Source organism: Pimephales promelas, chromosome 24, assembly GCF_988280905.1.
Source record: "Pimephales promelas chromosome 24, fPimPro1.hap1.1, whole genome shotgun sequence".
Lineage (NCBI taxonomy): Eukaryota > Metazoa > Chordata > Actinopteri > Cypriniformes > Leuciscidae > Pimephales > Pimephales promelas.
In genome coordinates, this window is record NC_142792.1 from 25247012 (window position 1) to 25267426 (window position 20415).

A 20415-nucleotide genomic window follows, 5' to 3' on the forward strand; every position below is an offset into this window, starting at 1 on the left:
TTTACCTCAACGTTTCTCACTCACAGACATTGCAAAACTGAAACGAGATGCCTGGAAAATGTAAATTTCAGGATATTTGGCTCACCAAAGAAAATTATAAAAGAATGGCTTGTCAGAGATCCAAAGGGCCATCACTCAAATCAATCAAAGTGGATAGCATGGGAGAAGCGGCGCTCTCAAGTCATGCGGCTGGATCCACACACAAGACGGCACTTCGGAAATCGAAAGCAGGTAAGTCCTACCATAGCCTGCACTGACAGAAATGTTGATTGAATGTTAGCTGCTAGCTATTTTTTGCTGTAAGTCTCGCTGCGCAATGTAACGCCTGTTTCACACACTGCGTGCGTATGGTAGGCCTACAGGAGCAGCACGCACTATAGCGCTTTCACATAGCGCAACTGATCCGCGGCTACAACAAACACTTACTCACTATTTGTATTTCAAATCCAGAAGTTATCAGCGACTTTTATTTAAAAAAATGTTATCACAAGTGCGATTGTCTTTGTACACATACTCTTTAAATATGACTTATTTTCGTTTTCACAATTTAAGCAACGTAATATTCAATGCATTACTTCTGTATAATATAGATTATATTTTACGTTGCTCAAGCAAGTGGTAACATATTGAGAAATGCAGTTATATTAAAATCGCAAACATTTAAATAAAAATTGGCAAAAACAGCAGAACCATACTTTTTCTTTTGCATAATAAATCTTATACAGTAAATATTGCATCACAAAGAACTTATTTCCCCCCTCCATGAATGAGACGAGTGCCATTTATTATGTTACCTTGAAGTAAATTGTCGTTTTCCTTGCTTTACCCTGGTCTTAAACTAAAAAGACGACCGGGTACTATTTGTGGCGGTACTGTCTGCAATGGAAAACAGAATTAAAAGCGAGCTGAGTCGTGTCGAGCTGGTACTGGTAATGGAAAAGCGCCATTATTTCATGGATCCAGGATACTATGCATCCTGATAAAGTTCCCTTGACCTTTGGAATTAAAATATCCCCACATCATCACATACCCTTCACCATACATAGAGATTGGCAGGGTTTTATTTCAGTTAGCCTAATAGCTGGTTTGATTTGAATGGAGAGATGATCTGAAACTACTAGGAACTCTCTAGGAACATTTTTATGAACGTTTGCTCTAATTTTATTGAGGAAAATTATATTGTGATAATTATTGTTTTACTGGCCAGTTCTATGTACACATATTTATAATAAATACTTCAATATTAAAATAAAGAATTGGAAATTTTGACTACATGGTGACTCTTCTCAACAGTTTTCAGTCCTCTAGTAACAGTGTAGTATTTAGGATACAGAATAAATGAACTTTTAAGGTCGCTGCTTCTCTCTAACTTAAATATTTCAGTGTGTGTCTGAGACTGATTAGAAAAAAAATGTGTGTATGTGAACAAAGCTTGGCAGAAATTAAACTCTTCAGGATCAGGAATGAGGGGATGAGTCGTTTTGCACACGACACTCAAACACAGAACCGGGAATCACATGAGTTCAGGGAAAGTGAAACTGTAGTGTAGTTGAGCTGTTGTGTGTTTGTCTCTGTCTTCATGTTGTAAAATGGCAGAAGCCAGGTTTTCTCAGGAGGAGTTCATGTGTCCAGTGTGTCTGGATCTCCTGAAGGATCCAGTGGCCATTCCCTGTGGACACAGTTACTGTAAGATCTGTATTACAGACTGCTGGGATCAGGAGGATGAGAAGAGAGTCTACAGCTGCCCTCAGTGCAGACAGACCTTCAGTTCAAGACCTGCTTTAGCTAAAAACACCATTCTGGCTGAAATGGTGGAGAAACTGAAGAAGACTGAACTTGCTGCTGACTGTTACACTGGAGCTGGAGATGTGCAGTGTGACGTCTGTGATGGAAGAAAACACAAAGCCGTCAAGTCCTGTCTGGTGTGTCTGAACTCTTACTGTCAGAATCATCTTGAACAACATGAGAGTTGGTTTAAAGGAAAGAGACACAATCTGACTGATGTCACTGGACGACTGCAGGAGATGATCTGCCAAACACATGATAAGCTCCTCGAGGTTTTCTGCCGCACTGATCAGAAGTGTATATGTGTGCTGTGTATGGATGAACATAAAAACCACGACACTGTATCAGCTGCAGCACAGAGGACAGAGAAACAGGTATGAACTTACAGAGATCCCATTATTATCATTTACAGGCTCATTATGTTGTTTACTAGAATACATTTACATCATTTAATGCCTGTTTTCACCCTTTGTCTAAACTCCGTTTTAGGCAGACTGATCTCATGAAATGGCGTATGACATGCCAATTCGTATTTCCGCATCAACATCAACACGCATAATCACTTTTCAGCGTGTTTATGAACGCTGTTGACTTAACGTTACATGCACGAGCTATTCATAACCAAAGGAGCATCAGCCGCACACTGTGCGGCACACATCTTTTGTTACAGTCGTTATGAGGTAATACAGTTATAAATCTGCAGGTCATTTAAAATATATGAAAGGAAAGGCATTCGAGTACACACTTATGTGTGTGTGAGGGGAAAACAGGGGTAGTAGTTTTTGTTTCCATCTATCTCCATATTGAACTGTTTTATGTGCTTACTGTATCCACGTATGATTGTTTAATTATGGAAACACGTTCTTCCAACAATATAAGTTATTACTTTGTATAGGACCATTTTGAGCCCTAGAGCCGACCGGAGATCTCTCAGTTTTTTGAAAGCCTTCCCGATCTTGACTCTCGTCTTATTCCGACGACTGGCACTGGACAGACTGAAGTTGTTTTTTCTTTGTCTCACGTGGAGTTTGCTTTGGGGTTTGGAATAAACAAGACAAGCAGGTCTCTTTGGGGCTGTTTACACCTACAATGCGTTTTCTCAGATCGGATAGCTATCTGATTTATCAAAACGATTCCATTACACCTGGTCACATAAATGTGTTTTTGCAAAACGGATATGATCTGATCTTCAATTCCCGTGCTATATAGGCTACATAATTCATGAAGTGCACGTCACCGAAAGCAACAGATATGAGCTGCGTTTTATTAATCATCGGCTAATTTCAAAATCAGCAAAGACAGCAATAAGAGAGAGCGGCAACAGGCCTGGTAAGATCATTTCATTTCTTTACTTTTAATGAAGATGGTAGTGTTAAGAGTCTGCAACTTACTTTCACTTTGATTTGCGATAGATTGCGGCGCGCTGGCTTTATGAATAGACGCTCAGCTGCTCATCTGAGGTGATGCGCGTCGTCATATATGACTAAAGTTGTGTCGCTCGAGTTGTCTTCTCTGATACGGAGAATGGCGGCGAATACACTTAACCTGCAAGACACAGGCACATAGCCAGGCGAGCGTGAACGCGCATGACGTCACGGCCAGTCTCAGATTCGAGCCCGAATCCCTCTTATTTATTTCACTGTACAGGATTATAGAGGCGATCGCAGTGATCAGAGAAGGGCTCATTCAGCCCATCAGGCGATTGTTTAAGCATGTATGGGTTAGAAAACGGCTTTTTTTAAACATGAAATGTTGCGCAATGCACCTTTAAAGGGATACTCCACAGTTTTTTCATATTAAACTATGTTTTTCCCTTAACTAAGACGAGTTGATACATACCTCTGTCATCTCAGTGTGTGTACTCAGTCTCTCTGGTGCGTGAGACACTTTGATTGCACGTAACTAGCCCAGTTCATTCAATATGAGCCAAGCAGAGAAGCGACCAAACAGCTCCACGTTTTCACTATTTAAATACAGTTACACGAGTAGTATAACTCGCCCTAGGACGGTGACACAAAATAAAACGTTGCGCTTTTCTAAGTGTGTAAAATGGATAACTATATTGGGAGCATATTTATCTATGGACCCGGCCAGTACTATCATCACTCGTGAAAAGTCCTCTCCCCCCTCTCACTCTCCGAAGTGATGATATTACTGCGCCGAGTCCATAGAGAAATATGCGCCAAGTCGAAGTGCTCCCAAGCACTTGCTGTGGTATTCCGCCATACAATATAGTGAAAACGTGGAGCTGTTTGGTCGCTTCTCTGCTTGGCCCATATTGAATGAACTGGGCTAGTTAAGTGCAATCAAAGTGTCTCGCACGCCAGGGCGATTGAGTGCACGCACTGAGACGAAAGAGGTATGTATCAACTCGTCTTAGTTAAGGGAATAACATAGTTTAATGTGAAAAAAAAAACAGTGGAGTATCTCAATTGCACCACTGACACTGGATTCATATCTGTTTAGTTGTTGATTATTGTGATGTTTCTCCTGTCATTGGTTTGTCCTTTAGCACCAGCTGAAGGAGACGCAGAGGTCGTTCCAGCAGAGGATCCAGCAGAGAGAGAAAGATCTTCAGCAGCTGAAAGAGGCTGTAGAGTCTCATAAGGTAAGTCTGGAAAAGAAGTTAGAGACGTCTCACTCAGGACTCACTGAAGCTCACTGTGTGATTGTGATGTGTGTGTAACAGCGCTCTGCACAGACAGCAGTGGAGGACAGTGAGAGGATCTTCACTGAGCTCATCCGCTCCATTGAGAGAAGCCGCTCTGAGGCGACACAGCGGATCAGAGATCAGGAAAAGACTGCAGTGAGTCGAGCTGAAGGACGACTGGAGCGACTGGAGCAGGAGATCAATGATCTGAGGAGGAGAGAGGCTGAGCTGGAGCAGCTTTCACACACACAGGATCACATCCAGTTCCTGCAGGTAACAGAGATCTAGAAGAACAGGAGCATAGTGGACTTGAGCAAGAGACTCAGAGAAACATTTCATGAGAGAAGAATGAGCCGTTGACTGAAGTGTTGATCTGTGTGTTCGGTTATTATATCATCATCAGTCAGACTTTTCTTCAGACTTTTCTTCATCACTCAAATGTGCCAGTACTTATTTATAAAGTGAAATGAGTTTTTGATTTCTGTTTTTTTCTAGAGTTTCCAGTCTCTCTCACCTCCTCCTGAATCTACAGACATAAATGAAAATCCCTTCAGTTCTTTCTCCTCTTTTGATGGCGTGAGAGAATCTGTCCTTTGGCTGAGAGACAAACTGGAGGATTTCTGCAAAGAGAAGAAGATCTCTGACAGAGGTAAAGTCCTGGAGATTCATCAGCTCTCAGAAATCATCCTCCATCTACTCATATCATGTAGAAGATAATGTTAGAAATGTCTTAGGAACAGATGCAGGGATCATTTTCTCTCATGATAATCACACTCTTCATGTCTGTTGATTTCCACAGTCACTTTCACCAACATTGTTCCCAGAACCAGGAACGACTTCCTACAATGTAAGTCCCAAAGAAAACCAGCAGAGAAACTCACTGAGTGTATTCATGTTCTTCCTGTAGAAGGAGAAAGAAAACATGACAGAAGAGTTTTAGAGTTGATCATGTGAATTAGCGTTTCTCAACGGAGAGAACATTGAGGTGCACTGGAAGCAATATCTGTTGACTCGTGACTTTAAAGGGATAGTTCACTTTGAAATTAATTTTTGATATGTTTTAGCTTACCTCAAGGGCATCCAAGATGTAGTGTCTTTGTTTCCACAGTATTTTCAATTTTGAAACGGGAGGGGCGGGCGGGAGGGGGCCGAAGTCGCAGGAGGGCACGTTCGGTGCCGGCGGCTGGTTGGCAGCAGATGGCTGCGGGGTCAGACAAGTTTGATAGCCACAGTCCACTTCTGGGCGGCCGAGAACTGTTGGGCAGAGTCCTCGACCACACCACCGAAGAGGCCAGCCTGTGCACATCAACCAGGTTAAGCCAGAGATGTCTGACCACGTATGTAGACATCACCTGACTCGGGGAGCGTGCCATCACCTTCCTCGCTCATAGAGCAAGGTCAGTGACGGCAGGCAGCTCCTGGATGAGCCCTAAATCAGCCCTACCCTCGTGCATGTTATTGAGTAACCAGAAGGATGGCCTGCCCCGCAGCTCTGTAGGTCCCTGCCACCGGAGTAGACAAGAACCTACAGGCTTTGCAGGGGTGCTTAGGGTCGCCAAGCCAGGTGCAGGGTGCTGTGGGGACACATAACTGTTGCCACAGAACACTCTACTGGGGGAGCCTCAGTATACCCTTGGCCACACCTTTGCGAGAGCTGAGAAGGCGGAAGAGGCCACTGAGCAGTCGCGAAAAGTCAAAGGAGACTCCCACGATCTCAGGACCTCTTCATGCACACCCAGGTAGAAAGCATTTGGGTTCACCACCCCTAAAAACCAATCATCAGCCTTAAGTTCTTGGGACATGGGCAGAAGGTTTCTTCACAAGCCCGATACTCATGGCGGCCCGGGAAAGCATCTGGATCAAATTTGTTATGCTATCACATCCAAGGATGGCAGCACAGATGAGCCATCATCCCCAGAGGACTCCAGCTCACCTTGTGATGCAGTGATATATGTGATTTCATCAGCCGGGGGACCGAATGAGACCATGGGAGGGCTGGCGAACTCACTTAGGACCACGCGGGTTGCAATGTGAAAGATGGGGTGTGGACTGAGTAATTTTCGTCGGTTTAGTCCAGAATTGATGTCTTAGGTCACCCTGGCCACCAGCCGAAGTATTACCTCACGTGGAGAAAAATAGATCGGGGTGTGGATGAGGGGACATACATTGTGTTACATTGTGATGGTCACGTTCCCACTGGGAGAACGTGACACATCCACGAGCGCTGTCTGAGCGCGATTGACGCCCAAACACGTCAGAACAGCGCTCGCGTCCATCCGCTGAATCTATCAGAATACCGTACTCAGAAATATATGGGCAGATCATCTTTAGAAATACGCATCTTTAAAAAAGAAATGCAGCATGCACGCTCTTTTTGTGAGATAAAAGCTCGCAGCAGTGCTGAAGCACCCAGGGAGACACAGACACACCGTTCAGTTCAGCAGGCAGGAATATGAAACTCGCCATCACACCAACACCGACTGGAAGCTGCTCGTCTAGAAGATTCTCGAAGATAGTCAGAGAATAGGCTAAAACTATTGGCTCCAAAGCGAAAACATATCTGCATATTGCCGGCATCCTCCTTTTATACCAATGAGGTAAGGCAGCAGACCCATGGCTCCTTTTGTAATACTCAAAGTCGATAGGCTTTCCAAGCGAAACCCCATTTGTCGCCAACCGAGTGACAACGAAAGGGAACAAACTTTGTTGCATTATTTTCCTGTTAACACTGTAAAGCAGCTTTGAAACAATCTGCATTGAACAAAGGTGACTTGACTATTGAGACACTGCTGATAAAGTGAACAGCTATAATAAAAGCTCAGACCGATTCATAATTCCTGATTCTGATGTGTTTTCTCTCCATCAGATTCCCATCAGTTCACTCTGGATCTGAACACAATGAATAAACATCTCTGTCTATCTGAGAGGAACAGAGTGATTACATTCACTGGCACAGTTCAGCCGTATCCTGATCATCCAGACAGATTTGATGATGTGTATCCTCAGGTGTTGTGTAGAGAGAGTGTGTGTGGACGCTGTTACTGGGAGATTGAGTGGAGTGGAGTATATGTGTTAATATCAGTGTCATATAAGAGCATCAGCAGGAAGGGATCGGGTGATGAGTGTTGGTTTGGATCAAATGATCATTCCTGGAGTTTGCTCTGCACTTCCTCCAGTTACTCATTGAGACATAATAATATAGTTACTAAACTCCCTGTAGAGTCCATCAGCAGGAGAATAGGAGTGTATGTGGATCACAGCTCAGGAACTCTGTCCTTCTACAGCGTCTCTGACAAAATGAGCCTCATACACACAGTCCAGACCACATTCACTCAGCCACTCTATCCTGGGTTTACTGTTGGTATTGGATCATCAGTGAAGCTGTTGATGGATGAGAACAGACTGTAGAGAGATTCTACCCATAATACTTTGAGCTGCATGATAAATCAGTAACAGTGAGATGTTATAGTCTCTTATTTTCTCTTCATTACATAGATTCTACAGCTGAGCTTCTGTCAGTGAAATAACATGTCAGAATAAATGTGTAATGAATCCTCAAATAGACCGTCAGATCAGTGTGTGTTTGAGTCTTGATGAGGGACGATGTGTATCTGTGCTTTTCTCACACTCTATTTAAGTAATTCAGTTCTTTAATCATTATTACAATTAAAAATGACCTGATAAATGTCAATTTATTAATAAATGTGAATATATAAACCCAGATCATCTGATCAAACTTTAAACCCTTGATCAATGAAAGTATGAGCATAATTATAATAATCCAGTTTACATTAAATAAACCTTAAATCTATCTATATATATATTTTACAGAACTGCTTTTGAAATTACGATTAGTATTATACAGATGTAAAGTCGCTCTGTTGGATACTATTTGGAAATACAAGCAATTTTATTTTAAAGCCTAAATATAAGCAAAAAACTAAATGGTGTAACAGAGTTTTACAACTAGACAAATCTCTCTGCAATAATAGCCTAAATATAAAATTTAAATACAATAGTCCATGTTCGATCGGGCTTCGAACCCGTGTAATCTTAATGTTCGTACCGTCAGAGGTACCATAAGTTCTACCACTCGGCCTTGTCTTAACTCACTGGGAGACGCCCAAATGTTTGTTTCTCCAGTGTGTGTTCGCTCAAATGAGTGCGAAAACGTTTTGTCGTTAGCCTATTCTGAGTGTAGGCCTACTTTACATGAAATTAGTAGACCTTTTACAGTTTTAAAAGATGATTTTATTGTAGCTGTTATGAGAAAAATTAATGGAAGAGAACGCGACGCAGCGTTTGTCAAACTGTAATTAATACCAGAATAAAACCCGATTTTAGAATACGCACTCGGCGTGGTGTCAAAATACTTAATTACATACTTGAATATTTCATTCAAAACTCTTTGTGACATTTTCCACTAGATCGTAACTGAAACGCGTTTGAAACTCTCAATACAGGAGGAGAGGCACTGGTTCAGATTTTATAGTTTGTTAAACGTGTGTGTGTGTTGCATATTGCTTAGCTTTAGGTTGTTTTTAAAAAGTATTTCTGCATGGAACCCCATTAAGTTTTATTTCCTATATATATATATATATATATATATATATATATATATATATTTACAGAAATGCTTTTGAAGATGTAAACTCAATCTGTTGGATGAGATTTGTTCCTTAGTGTAAAATGGAAATGCATGGTAATTTTATAAATACCATGTTTGTTCAGGATTTGAAACCGTCATCAAAATGATTGAAACCTAAGTTCTAAATTTTCTCACTGAGAAAAGCCCAGCAGTTCGGTTGTTCAGCAGTCAGTGTGCGCATGCGTGCGGGCGCGAGAGAAGCGCTCCTCAATGTTCTCATTCCTCAATGAGAAAGGCCTATTTTAACTTTTTGATTCATAAAATGTTCTGCTATAAAAATTTGCTATACTCTATTTAAAATGTAGGCTACTTTTACATAAGTACTTTTTGCTTTCGCTAAATGTCCCTTCGCGCCACCTGGTGGTCTTTTTGGGAACGACTTTGAAATACGACTGGTTTTTTTTGCCGCGGTGGATTTGCCGTGGCAGTTGTCGCAGCGGTAAGCGTCACACCTACTGTATCAACTTCACTTTCTCTAAATATAGGGACTAGTAAAATCTGCCTACTAACATCAAAATCATGACTTACGGGTGACGTATGCAATGTTGGGAGAGGAGAGGAAGTATCTGCTGGGCTTAGCACATGATTGTTTCCCTGTAAATCTGAAGGTGGACGCTGAGCCTGCTCGAGTTTTAGCTCAAGCTCCATCGTCAAATTTGAACTCCGTCTCCACAGCATCCAAAATCCGCAGATAGAGCTGGAGATGCAATACCCGTAACCTCTCTTTCAACACCAGGCAAGATCTTTTGTCTTTACGACATTTTTCTAATTTCTCCTCTGTAGGAGTGATTGTGAAATTTTCAAGTTTGAATTTTGATGCCATGCCAATCTCTATATTTCCTCCCACATAAAAAGAAAATCCCCAGGCAAAACACTAGCAAAACAAATTTGGCTAATATAACTAGGGTTGGGGACCGAGAACGGGTTCTTATCCAGAACCGGAAGTGTTTTTGAAAAATAACCGGAACCGTGCAAAATTCCTAAGTTTCGGTTCTGGTGCGATATGTGGGCAAAGTGCTGGGAGTAACATCAGATTATCCTTGGTGTCTCACCTTAAGGCGAGAGATAGAGAAAGAGTGTAGAGCTGCATGATTAATCTTTAAAAGATTTCGATTCAAACACCCACACCATCTTATTCCTAAATGATAAAAACTTCACCCCTGAAGTTGCGTTTTGCTCTCACATGCGCTGCATTTATCACACACACACACACACACACACACACACACACACACACACACACACACACACAGTGCCCAGTCACTATCTAGTAGTCTATCTAGTAGTCTACATTCAAATCTGTTTGAGCTGAGAGAGAGCAGTTGTCCATATGAAACTGCTTTACAATCACACAATATTTACGTGTTACAAACATTGAATTGATTAACGTTACAGAAGTACTGAGATAAGAGTTTCTAGAGTGACGGTAGTAATCAAAACAGATGTTGTCCGTAACTTTTTTTGTGTTCAGGATTTACAACATGTATACAATGAGCAAGTACATCATGAATGCCTTTTTTCAAACCGTGTTTTTGTCTTATCTTGAATCACTACGTTAAAGGGTTAGTTCACCCAAAAATGAAAATTAAGTCATTAATTACTCACCCCCATGCTGTACCAACCCCGTAAGACCTTCGTTCATCTTCGGAACACAAATGAAGATATTTTTGATTCAATTTGAGAGCTGTATAACTACCACATATGCTCCTAAGGAAATGACTCTTGTCGGCCCAGAAAGTCATTAAAGAAAATGTTTAAATATTCCATGTGACTACAGTGGCTCAACTATAAGTTTATCAAGCAACGAGAATACTTTTTGTGCGAAACAACAAACAAAAATAACGTCTTTATTCGACTATTCCTTTTCTTCCTTGTTGGCCTGAAACGAGACTTCCATAGATTTCCACGACGCATGCGCGAGAACTGAACTGAAGTAGTTAAAGCAGATCGCAATTCTCGCGCATGCGTCGTGGAAATCTATTGAAGTCTAGCCAATAATTACAAAAAATGTGCTTAAGCAATCAGAAAAAAACTGTAATTCTAAACTTATATGCTACATGTACGCTTGATTGTCTCTGTTGCTGCTCACTGATCATAGTCACTTAAAAGTTTTGATCTTCATCAACAAGTTTTTATTCCGTTGAGTACTTTAGTTTGTAATCTAATAGAACAGAAAAGTTATTCTTCATGACCAGAAAAATAACCTTACTTGAGAGTTGACAAGAAGATCGTAATCTCCGTTCAATGTGAAATGAATTCTGTTAAAAGTTATTCTGAAAGCTGACCTATCCCATCTATATATTCATAATTTGTTGTATATATATATATATATATATATGTGTGTGTGTGTGTGTGTATTCGTAACATGTCAAGTTAAAAATAAAACAAAATAATGTAAAATATATTAAAAATAAAAATTTTATTAAAAATAAAATATGTAATAACATACTGTAGCCACTAATGTCCATATAGTCCTTTACATAAATATCTATTCAGATGTGAAATTCTTAATAAATAAAAGTTGTTTTTTAAAATAATATCTGTCCTTGAATTGTATTGTGTAATTTCCTACTACATTTTTAAAGTAACCCTCCTAGGCCATATATACAGTATATATATATATATATATATATATATATATATATATATATATATATATATATATATATAAGGGATTATATGGATTCCCTTTTCCATTTACATTCCTTACACTGGTTGCCAGTGCGTTATAGAGTGGAGTTTAAACTTTAACTTTTTGTGAACAAACCTTTAAATAGTCTGGCTCCACCATACTCATCTCCTAAATTCTCCTACAAATCTTCTGTCTATCCTTACTTCAAAATTGTGTTGTGTTGTGTCGGGGGAACTGTGCTTTTTCTGAAGTTGCCCCTAGATTATAGAATGACTTGGCCATTTCAGTCAGAGTGGCCTCTTCATTATTTGTTTTTAGAAGTTAAAAACATTTTGTTTGATAAGGCATTTAACACACACTGAAGCACCATTCCATTTTATCTCATAATTATCTTAAATAGGTGAAGCACTTATTTTATGGTATTTTTCCTTAAATTTATATTTGTTCTGTTGTTGTATTGTTAGTTTTTATGATTTGTTTTGGACAGTGTAAATTGTATTTATTTGTGCTATATAAATACATTTCCATTGCCCCTTTTGGGCGATTTAAATATTTAGCCAATAATTGATCATAATGATTTATGTATATATATAATTATATGTATTTCCTCTTTGAGCTATTTTGCTACAAATATTAAAGGGTTATTTTTTTCTCTTTTGTGTTGTTTTTGACCATACAAACAACCTGAGTGGACAATGACAATTCAAAGATATGCCAGACAAGTGTTATTTTTATTAGCACAATATGCAGCAAAATCATTAGCTAATAAAAATGGCTTATCATCAGAAGCTGTTGTCTTGCCTAATTTTTAGTCTTCACAGCCAAATTTTTCTGGAGAGATCTTTTGAGGTTGAGGTCTAATCCTGCTCATAGCTAGAATCATTGGGCTTTCATATGAATAGTATTCTGGTCCAATAAACACCTTCACACCATCAGCATCACAGAAGCCAGCATCAATTTTAGGGAAGGGAATAGGTGTCTCCTTTTTAACAACTCGGGGTGTGGCCGCAAGATCAACTGCACGCATATTTTGACCTGAGAAGGAAAATCAGACAATTGTCATGTTGGGAACTCAGAAACACTTACTTGCGTAACCAGTTCTCTGATAACAGATGTGAGGTATCTCACTATGGGAAATGCCCAACCAAAGTAGATTGTTCCAGAGCAGCATTACAGTGAAAATAGGAAATTAAAGTAACAGATTGTTTTGGCTTTATGGCAGCTCTAGAATAATGTTATTTTCCAGTTAAAGTTAGTTTTGATTGATTCACTTCCATTGCAATGGTATATATTAGGGAGGCGTGCCTCTCACATCACTGTGGTAACTGGTCTGTCAGCTGACAGACATGGTGTCATTGGTGCTTCCAGGATTGGTCATGCCGAGAGGCATTATTTTTTAATGACAAAAATACCAGGAGCAAGGAAATAGGAAACACAAGAAAACCAGAACCGTGCTAACCAAAGATAGCAAGCTAACAACCACGGATGGGCAAGACCTGACAAGGAACATGGGAAACTCAAGGGCTTATATACACACAGGTGTAATTGTCTAACAAGACACAGGTGCACACAATGGACCCTTTTTACTGTTATGACTTGTTTTTTAAGTTAACACCAGATCGCAAGTCTAGTTATTCATGTTTAAGTAGTTTAACATATATAATGCTATAATTTGTGTTATATTACCTTGGAAGTAAATTGTTAAAAACTAATGAACACTGCAGCTTGAGTGTTTCTAATACAACAGCTGAGGAAGTCTTGACAAGTTTCAAATCATTCTCTCTTCTGACTGCTGTAATCAATCTCCATATTTTCCCCTGTTTTAAAGAAGTCATGGATTTTTTCTTTTGGCATCTTCTGCTTCTGAGAACCACAGAAATCCGAAAAGGGGTTCATCGGGAGATGACAAGGGGAAACCGGAGCAAGGACTAGAAACAAAGTAATCCATATAGGCTATCCCTGCCTGTTCTATCACAGCCACAGAGACCTTCTTTGAGTTCCACATTCCCATCTCTGACTTTCCCAAGATCCGCGTCATTACTAAAACTTCATGGCCGGTCAGAGCTGCTCTGACTGATTGCGCTTCCGGCGGCTCAAGTTCAAGTCCCGGCTCCAGTCCCCTTCTCTTTCCCACTTTGATTCCTGTCTACTCTATGCCATCCCGTCTCAACAATAAGCCATGTCCTTTTCCAAGCCGTTGTTTTAAGACTTTTATTTTGTTTCTTGTTACTGTTTCCACCTTGTCAATCCTTGAATGTTTACAGGTATATCTTGTTAGTCTATTACCCTGTATATAAGCAATTGTTTCCTGTATTCATTGTATGGCCTTGTCAATGTCATTACTGTTTAGATGTACTCGGTTCTGTTTCCTGATTCCTGCATTTGGATCTTGTCTCTGAGAATGTTACAGCATTATTGCATGACACAGTGAAGATCTTGTTGGGAATCACTCTACATAATAATATTAGTATTACATTCTTCGCTCATCTTGTTTTCACAACATCTATGTACTGTAAATGCAGATGAATGATCTAATAAAAATGACATTGTTCCTACCTTGTATAAAGAATACAGTGTCCTGTTTTGGACACAAAAATGCTGCATCCACAGGGCCATCGATGCCTAGTTCTTCCTTCAGAGGTTTGGGGTAGCCCTCTATGAGAGTATAATGGGCTGCTGACTTGTAGATATAGACTTGATCACCCTATTTGCGCAAAACAAAATAATCTTTCACCACATCCTGAACACTGCCTCTTTAAAATTGTAAAAATGAAAGAAAAGGCTTTGAAATATCAGGCTAAAAAAACAGCAATGGAAATCAACTTAAACTTTACATTCTTTTGAGCATTTATTTTACCTGGATGATGTACATAGTATCACCATAAGAAAAAACTGCATCCACTCCACCAGAGATTTCCTTCCATGACCTTGAAATAGGGAAACGGTGAATGCCATCTCGGTGTGAGTCCAAACGCAAGTACACTGCATCTGTAAGTATAGTATAGTTATATTGTGCTCAAACTTTAGATTAGACTCCAATTCTAACTGTTAACTACAAGTTTTGCCTCAGTAAACTCAATTACTTTTTTTAATAGGGTTGCCAACTCTCACGCATTGAGCGTGAGACTCACACAATTGAGCCAATTCTCACGCCACACCCCCGATTTCTCACGCTAAAGTGTCAAGCCGGTCGGTAAAATACCTGAAAGATGAGTTTATCTACAGATCCACCAATTGAGCCACTTGTGATCAACTAGTTTTACCGCAAATTAGTTAAAATATCCTCTAATCTAGAGCGAGCGTGCATGCGAGACAGATGCTGAGCTCCTAACGGCGCGGACGTAAAGCCAGGACTGGAGCCAAAGCACGTTCCTCTCTGAACTCTAAGCGTTCTGTTATCACTCCGCTTTCGTCCACAACGGGTTTTCCAGTCTCACTTACAGGAAAAACTGCTCCGTGTTCAATCGATTTCAAAATATAATCTTAAATATTTTATTTTTTATATATATGAAAAACTGCACCGTGTTCAATCGATTTTATTTTTTTATATATCACAAACGTCTGAAATTATAATACTATATGGTTTGGAAAGTATTCTACACGTTTAATAAATTTTCAAGCTGCCTTTGCTTTTGCGCACCCAGGAAAAAAGAAGAACCCACCCCACCCCTTGGAGAAGTCTCACGCCAAGCTAAACTCAAAAGTTGGCAGCTCTGGTGTTGGGTAGGATTAAGGAATGTAGAATTTAGTCATGCAGAATAAGCCAATAATATGTGCTTTACAAGTACTAATAAACAGCCAATATACTAGTAATTTGCATGCTAAAATGAACCAGTTCATAGTGAGAATTGTTAAGTGCAAGTTTCACATATTAAAAGAAGAAAAATAGATTGCAATGATACTGTTTTACCATGAAATGCATATGTTCTCCCTTTATCATCTGTGGTGATAGCATGCAGCTTGACATCACTGCAGCGTAGCCTTCTTGCATCACCTCCATGACCTACGGAGCAATTTCAACTAGACGTTACGTCAAAAATTTAAGGTAAAATGAGATATAATAGAGATGTGAAAACAGCAAAGTGAAAACAGAACAAAGTGACTCACCAAATCCTGCACCGCACCTCATGAAGTAGTGTCGGGCATCCTTAGGATATGTTCCTGTGACCTCCCCAGAAACAGGATGAAATCTGGTGAAGTTGTTCCCATGGAAACAGTAATAGTGCTCTAGCCAGCGAAAGGCAGATGTACAGGTCGGCAAGTGTGTCCACATCTTCTTCTTAACTGTCTTTGTCTTGATGTCATAGCTGTAAGTTTCGTTTCCTGGAGAGGTTTATTGTATTATATATTAATGTGCAAATCACACTACATACTATATAAGCAAAGCACCAAATTCAGTAACTTTATTTTGATGGTCCCTTTTGGAAATTCTGTTGATTATAAGTAACTTTTCAACTACAAGCCAACTAACTCTTTAGAGTATAAGTAGATTCTCTGCTAACTCTTTATTGTGATGCTCCTCCAACAGACTACACGTCACATGTCATTCTAACCCTACCAGTCTACTAATACTCTACTTGAGTTAGTAGACATGTAGGTGTAACGTTATTAATAGTAAACAGAATGTGTTGAAGGGACCGTCAAGATAAATTGGAACCACAAATTTTGAGCACACAATCCTAAGCTATACCCATAATGGGAGTATTGGAAGTACATGATAATTTTATAAAGCCACCCAATCTTTAAATTGCCATTGTTGATGTGAATTTTGAGCATATGTGATTCAATAACCTTTGAAGAACAGCACTGAATCAGTGATGCATTCTCCTTTGGGACACTCGACCGCAGCATCTAAGTGGCTGGGGACACCAGGAAACTCCTGCTGGATCTCCACAGGGTAGCCTTTCTCAAGGGTGTAGTTGTAAAAGCTAAAGACTTTGTCATCCTTAATAGAAAATCGAAAATGCACTTATCAGCACTGAACCGCATGTCTATGGTTGTTATATTATAGACTGTAAATTACAGACATGTGAATAAATATTTGAAAAGTTCTTAGTTGTGCAAGGAAAAAGTAAGGTTGATTTCAAATTGTTTTGATAAAAGTACTGTCTCTATAGAAACATTCATGTGAAGTACTAGATGTAACTCATAAAAAGCACCAGAAAGAAGTAGACATGGTCATGAACACTGGCATCATCTTGATGGTGCATGCGGAAGGCTGCATCGACATGACCCAGGTCATGATGGTCATCTAGTTCTTTGAAGAAGCTGCTTGAGAGCTCAGCTGGTCCGGAGAAACCTTTCCATAAATGGTCACCTGAATATGAAAAATCAAAACCAAGAATGAAAAGAAGCTACATTAACTTAAACTCAACATGGCATGGACATGTAAAGACATTTCTAATAGATGGAGAGGAATCATCAAAGTAGACCTTTGAAAAAGAAAGTGTCTCCTTTTTCGTCAGGAGTGATGGCATCAAACTCAATGCCTGTACACCGGTCAGGTTTGGCATCATGGAGCTCAGGAGCATCTATGATTACATGAATGTATCATTCAAGACATCTATAGCATTCAAGAGTACAGGTCATTTTACACTGTGTCCGAAATTTTCATATGCATTTTTTCGTATTCGTCATTCAAAAAATTTGTCGCGCTCAGAAACCTTGCACACTGATTTCAATGCGTGTTAATTAATCCGTAATTAAATAAGTTTTAATAGTTTTGATTAATTTTAGAAAAAAATTAAGTCTTCAAACAGTGTGGATGATTTTGTTGTCCTCTTCTTAAAAAGAGAACAGGAAAAAGAAAATATTGGGTCCCAATCCTGAGATTGCAGGTTCCACTTCCTTATCAACGAGTTCCTTCTCCCGAAAGCATCGTTAGCCAACTATGGTCGCAAGTTCCGTCGTTATCTGCATAGTTTAACGAGTCTGTGTTTCCCGAAACCATCGTTCCAACGGACATTCGCAAACAGCATCGCAAAGTTGTGTGGTTTGAACGACAGCTCTCGACCTTTGGTTAGACGCATAGTTTCTATATTGCATCACATTTGGAGGTAATAAATCCTTATCTTTAGCAAAATAAGCAAGCTGACATTCAGTACAACCGTGCCTTTTATTTAGCATACATACAAATGTAATTTACGTCTTTTAGTTTTTCAAAAGATTTGAAGTAACGTGTTTGAAGAGTGTGCATGCCATGTGCGAACGTAGTCTACTATGTAAGAACGAGCCAAATAACTGAGAACAATTAGACATAGTCTTCACATGACATGTCTGTAATTTATATGAACAAATCTAGAGTTAATTGGATCTCAAACAGTTTCATTAAGAGTAGTTATTACTCCACCACGTGCGAAACAAACGTAGTTGAACGATACTTTGCGACAGTGGGTTTCGGGAAACAGTCGTGACTAGCTAGTTGATTTTTCTAACGATGCATCGTACTATGGTAGTGAATCAGCGAACTACGTCGATGTACGGGAAACGCACCCCAGAGCGGTTCAAAGTTTACTTCAGGATGTCAGTGGCTCAGTTTGATGCTTTGCTAGCAATACTGCAGCCACATATTAAAAAGACAACTACCAGTTTGGCGTCTGCTTGCTTTGATTCTGGATCTGTGAATTCTCAAAACCCTATCGGAATTTTATTTTTAATGATGGACGGAAGTTTCGGAGCCAGTGTGTAAACGTCATTGACACAACATGAGGTCGTATTTATTTTTTAACGTGTGAAAATTTCAGTCGAGAATTTACACCGCTTCCAAAACCTTCGTCCATCATTCGGAAAAAAAATTCGGACTGGGTTAAATTTTCTGCGTTTAACTCTCCTTTCTCTCTACGCAATCTCAGGATTGGATGGATCCAATTTTTTCCCTTTTTAAGAAGAGAGAGGACAAGAAAATCATCCTAACTGTTTGAAGACTCCATTTTGTATTGTTTTGCGGGGTTTTTTTCCCTGCAACAAATTAATCAATACACATCGGAATCAGTGCACAAGGTTTCTGTGTGTGACGAATTTTTAGGATGACGAATACTAAAAAACACATACGAAAATTTCTGACTGAGTGTGCAAGGACCTTAAGCATACTGCCATTGCACAACCAGTCAATAGTCAGTCAAACATAACACATTTAACCCTTGACATACCATCAGCATAATATTATGTTCATAGTAAAAAGCCCCAAAAATTTAGCTATTTTTTAAAACATAACCTATTTCAGAAAAACTGCAGGGATAGATGTTCATGCTTACCTTTCATCATGACATCATGGTGGCTGAAATAGAGAAAGCAGTTTCAGTGATTTAGGCTTTTAAGCTATATAGGTTATATGAGTGTATCGCCAATAAAACAAACATGAATTAAGCAAGGGCAATATGTAGCTAAATTGTACGTTTTAGTTCAAACATTAACCTATCTATGGAAGGCAGCAACATACATAGAAATGCTGATGTGGACTTTAATCAGTCAGTATTTGTGTTATTGATTGTTTTGCAACACAAACAACAATAACCCAAATTTAAACGTACAAGCAAACAGAGGTTGATTGAAATATAAGGGTGAAATGTGAACTAAAGTAGCTTTTCATGATCACATTTATTCTGAAGAAAGCAAATTATACGCTATATACACTTGTCATATATATGTGTGTGTGTTTGTATATATATATATATATATATATATATATATATATATATGAAGAGTTCAGATGCAAAAGCCTCTAATTGCCATTTGAAATTTTCTTCTAAAATTATCATTTTTATCAAGCTTGTATATTTAAGTTCAGTAATTTCACTTAAATGGCAATGAAGATAACCTATTAATTGTCATTTAAGTGAAATTACTGAACTTAAATACACAAGCTTGATAAAAATGGTCATTCTAGAACAAAATTTCAAATGGCACTTAGAGGCTTTTGCATCTGAACTCTTCATATATATATATATATATATATATATATACACACACACATATACAAGTGTTGTACTGTATGCAAGACAGAGTTCCCTGATTAAACTAATAATTATTTGTTCCAATGCATTTGAGGATCTTTAGAAAACTAAAGGCTGTTTTGGATCTATTTGCAGTCTTTTCTAGATAGAATGTGATATTGTATCAGATACTCACGCTGGAGCGGCATTGCTCAGAGCTAGAGCCAAGGATACACACAGGAAAAGACACACCGCTGTCATTATGAGCTGTCTAGGTTAGCCGAAAAGACACTGAAGTAGGGACTACACCGGGCCTTTATAGTGGTGCTCTCAGTGGGTGGATGCGTGGAATGTTGAAGGGAAACATGACCAAATTTACCGACAGAGCTTGCCAGAACAGGGGAGAAGAGTCCATTATTACAAAATCCCCATTTTAGAAAATAAATAATTAATTATATTGACCCATGTGCTATGTTGACAACCCTACAATGTGATGTTCCCGGTCAAAAATTTGCTTATAAATCACTGGTTATGATACCTTATCACCAAATATTGGATTCAATCTTTTTGTCAGGTTGTTTTTCAATAAGGACATGTTTCGTAATTATTTTTTGGAACTGATCAGTCATAACCCTTATTTATCTGAGATTATTTACCTCAGTTTTTGAGTGGAAAAAAACGTTATTTGTGGATAATTTTGTCAATTTGATATAAAATATGAAAAAAATACACTGTTTCTTACACTGAAATTTGTTTTTAAATGTATAAT

General features: G+C 39.1%; 2 protein-coding genes across 2 annotated transcripts; one reads left to right on the forward strand and one right to left on the reverse strand.

Annotated features, from left to right (window-relative positions):
- Window positions 1–1546: 1546 nt before the first annotated feature.
- Window positions 1547–8998, forward strand: LOC120485530 (E3 ubiquitin-protein ligase TRIM16). The gene is made up of 6 exons (XM_039681353.2): window positions 1547–2159; window positions 4298–4393; window positions 4475–4708; window positions 4931–5084; window positions 5235–5282; window positions 7302–8998. Exons 1-6 carry the CDS (start codon window positions 1590–1592, stop codon window positions 7841–7843), a joined length of 1644 nt encoding a protein of 547 aa, XP_039537287.2. The 5' UTR covers window positions 1547–1589; the 3' UTR covers window positions 7844–8998.
- A 3429-nt stretch (window positions 8999–12427) lies between these two features.
- hpxb (hemopexin b) lies at window positions 12428–19983 on the reverse strand. Its single transcript, XM_039681356.2, has 10 exons — window positions 19843–19983; window positions 18969–18991; window positions 17148–17246; window positions 16875–17032; window positions 16507–16660; window positions 15823–16038; window positions 15626–15718; window positions 14573–14703; window positions 14272–14419; window positions 12428–12750 (listed from the first exon to the last, which is right to left on the reverse strand). The coding sequence occupies exons 1-10, from the start codon at window positions 19905–19907 to the stop codon at window positions 12524–12526; spliced, it is 1314 nt and encodes a 437-aa protein (XP_039537290.2). The 5' UTR covers window positions 19908–19983; the 3' UTR covers window positions 12428–12523.
- Window positions 19984–20415: the final 432 nt, after the last annotated feature.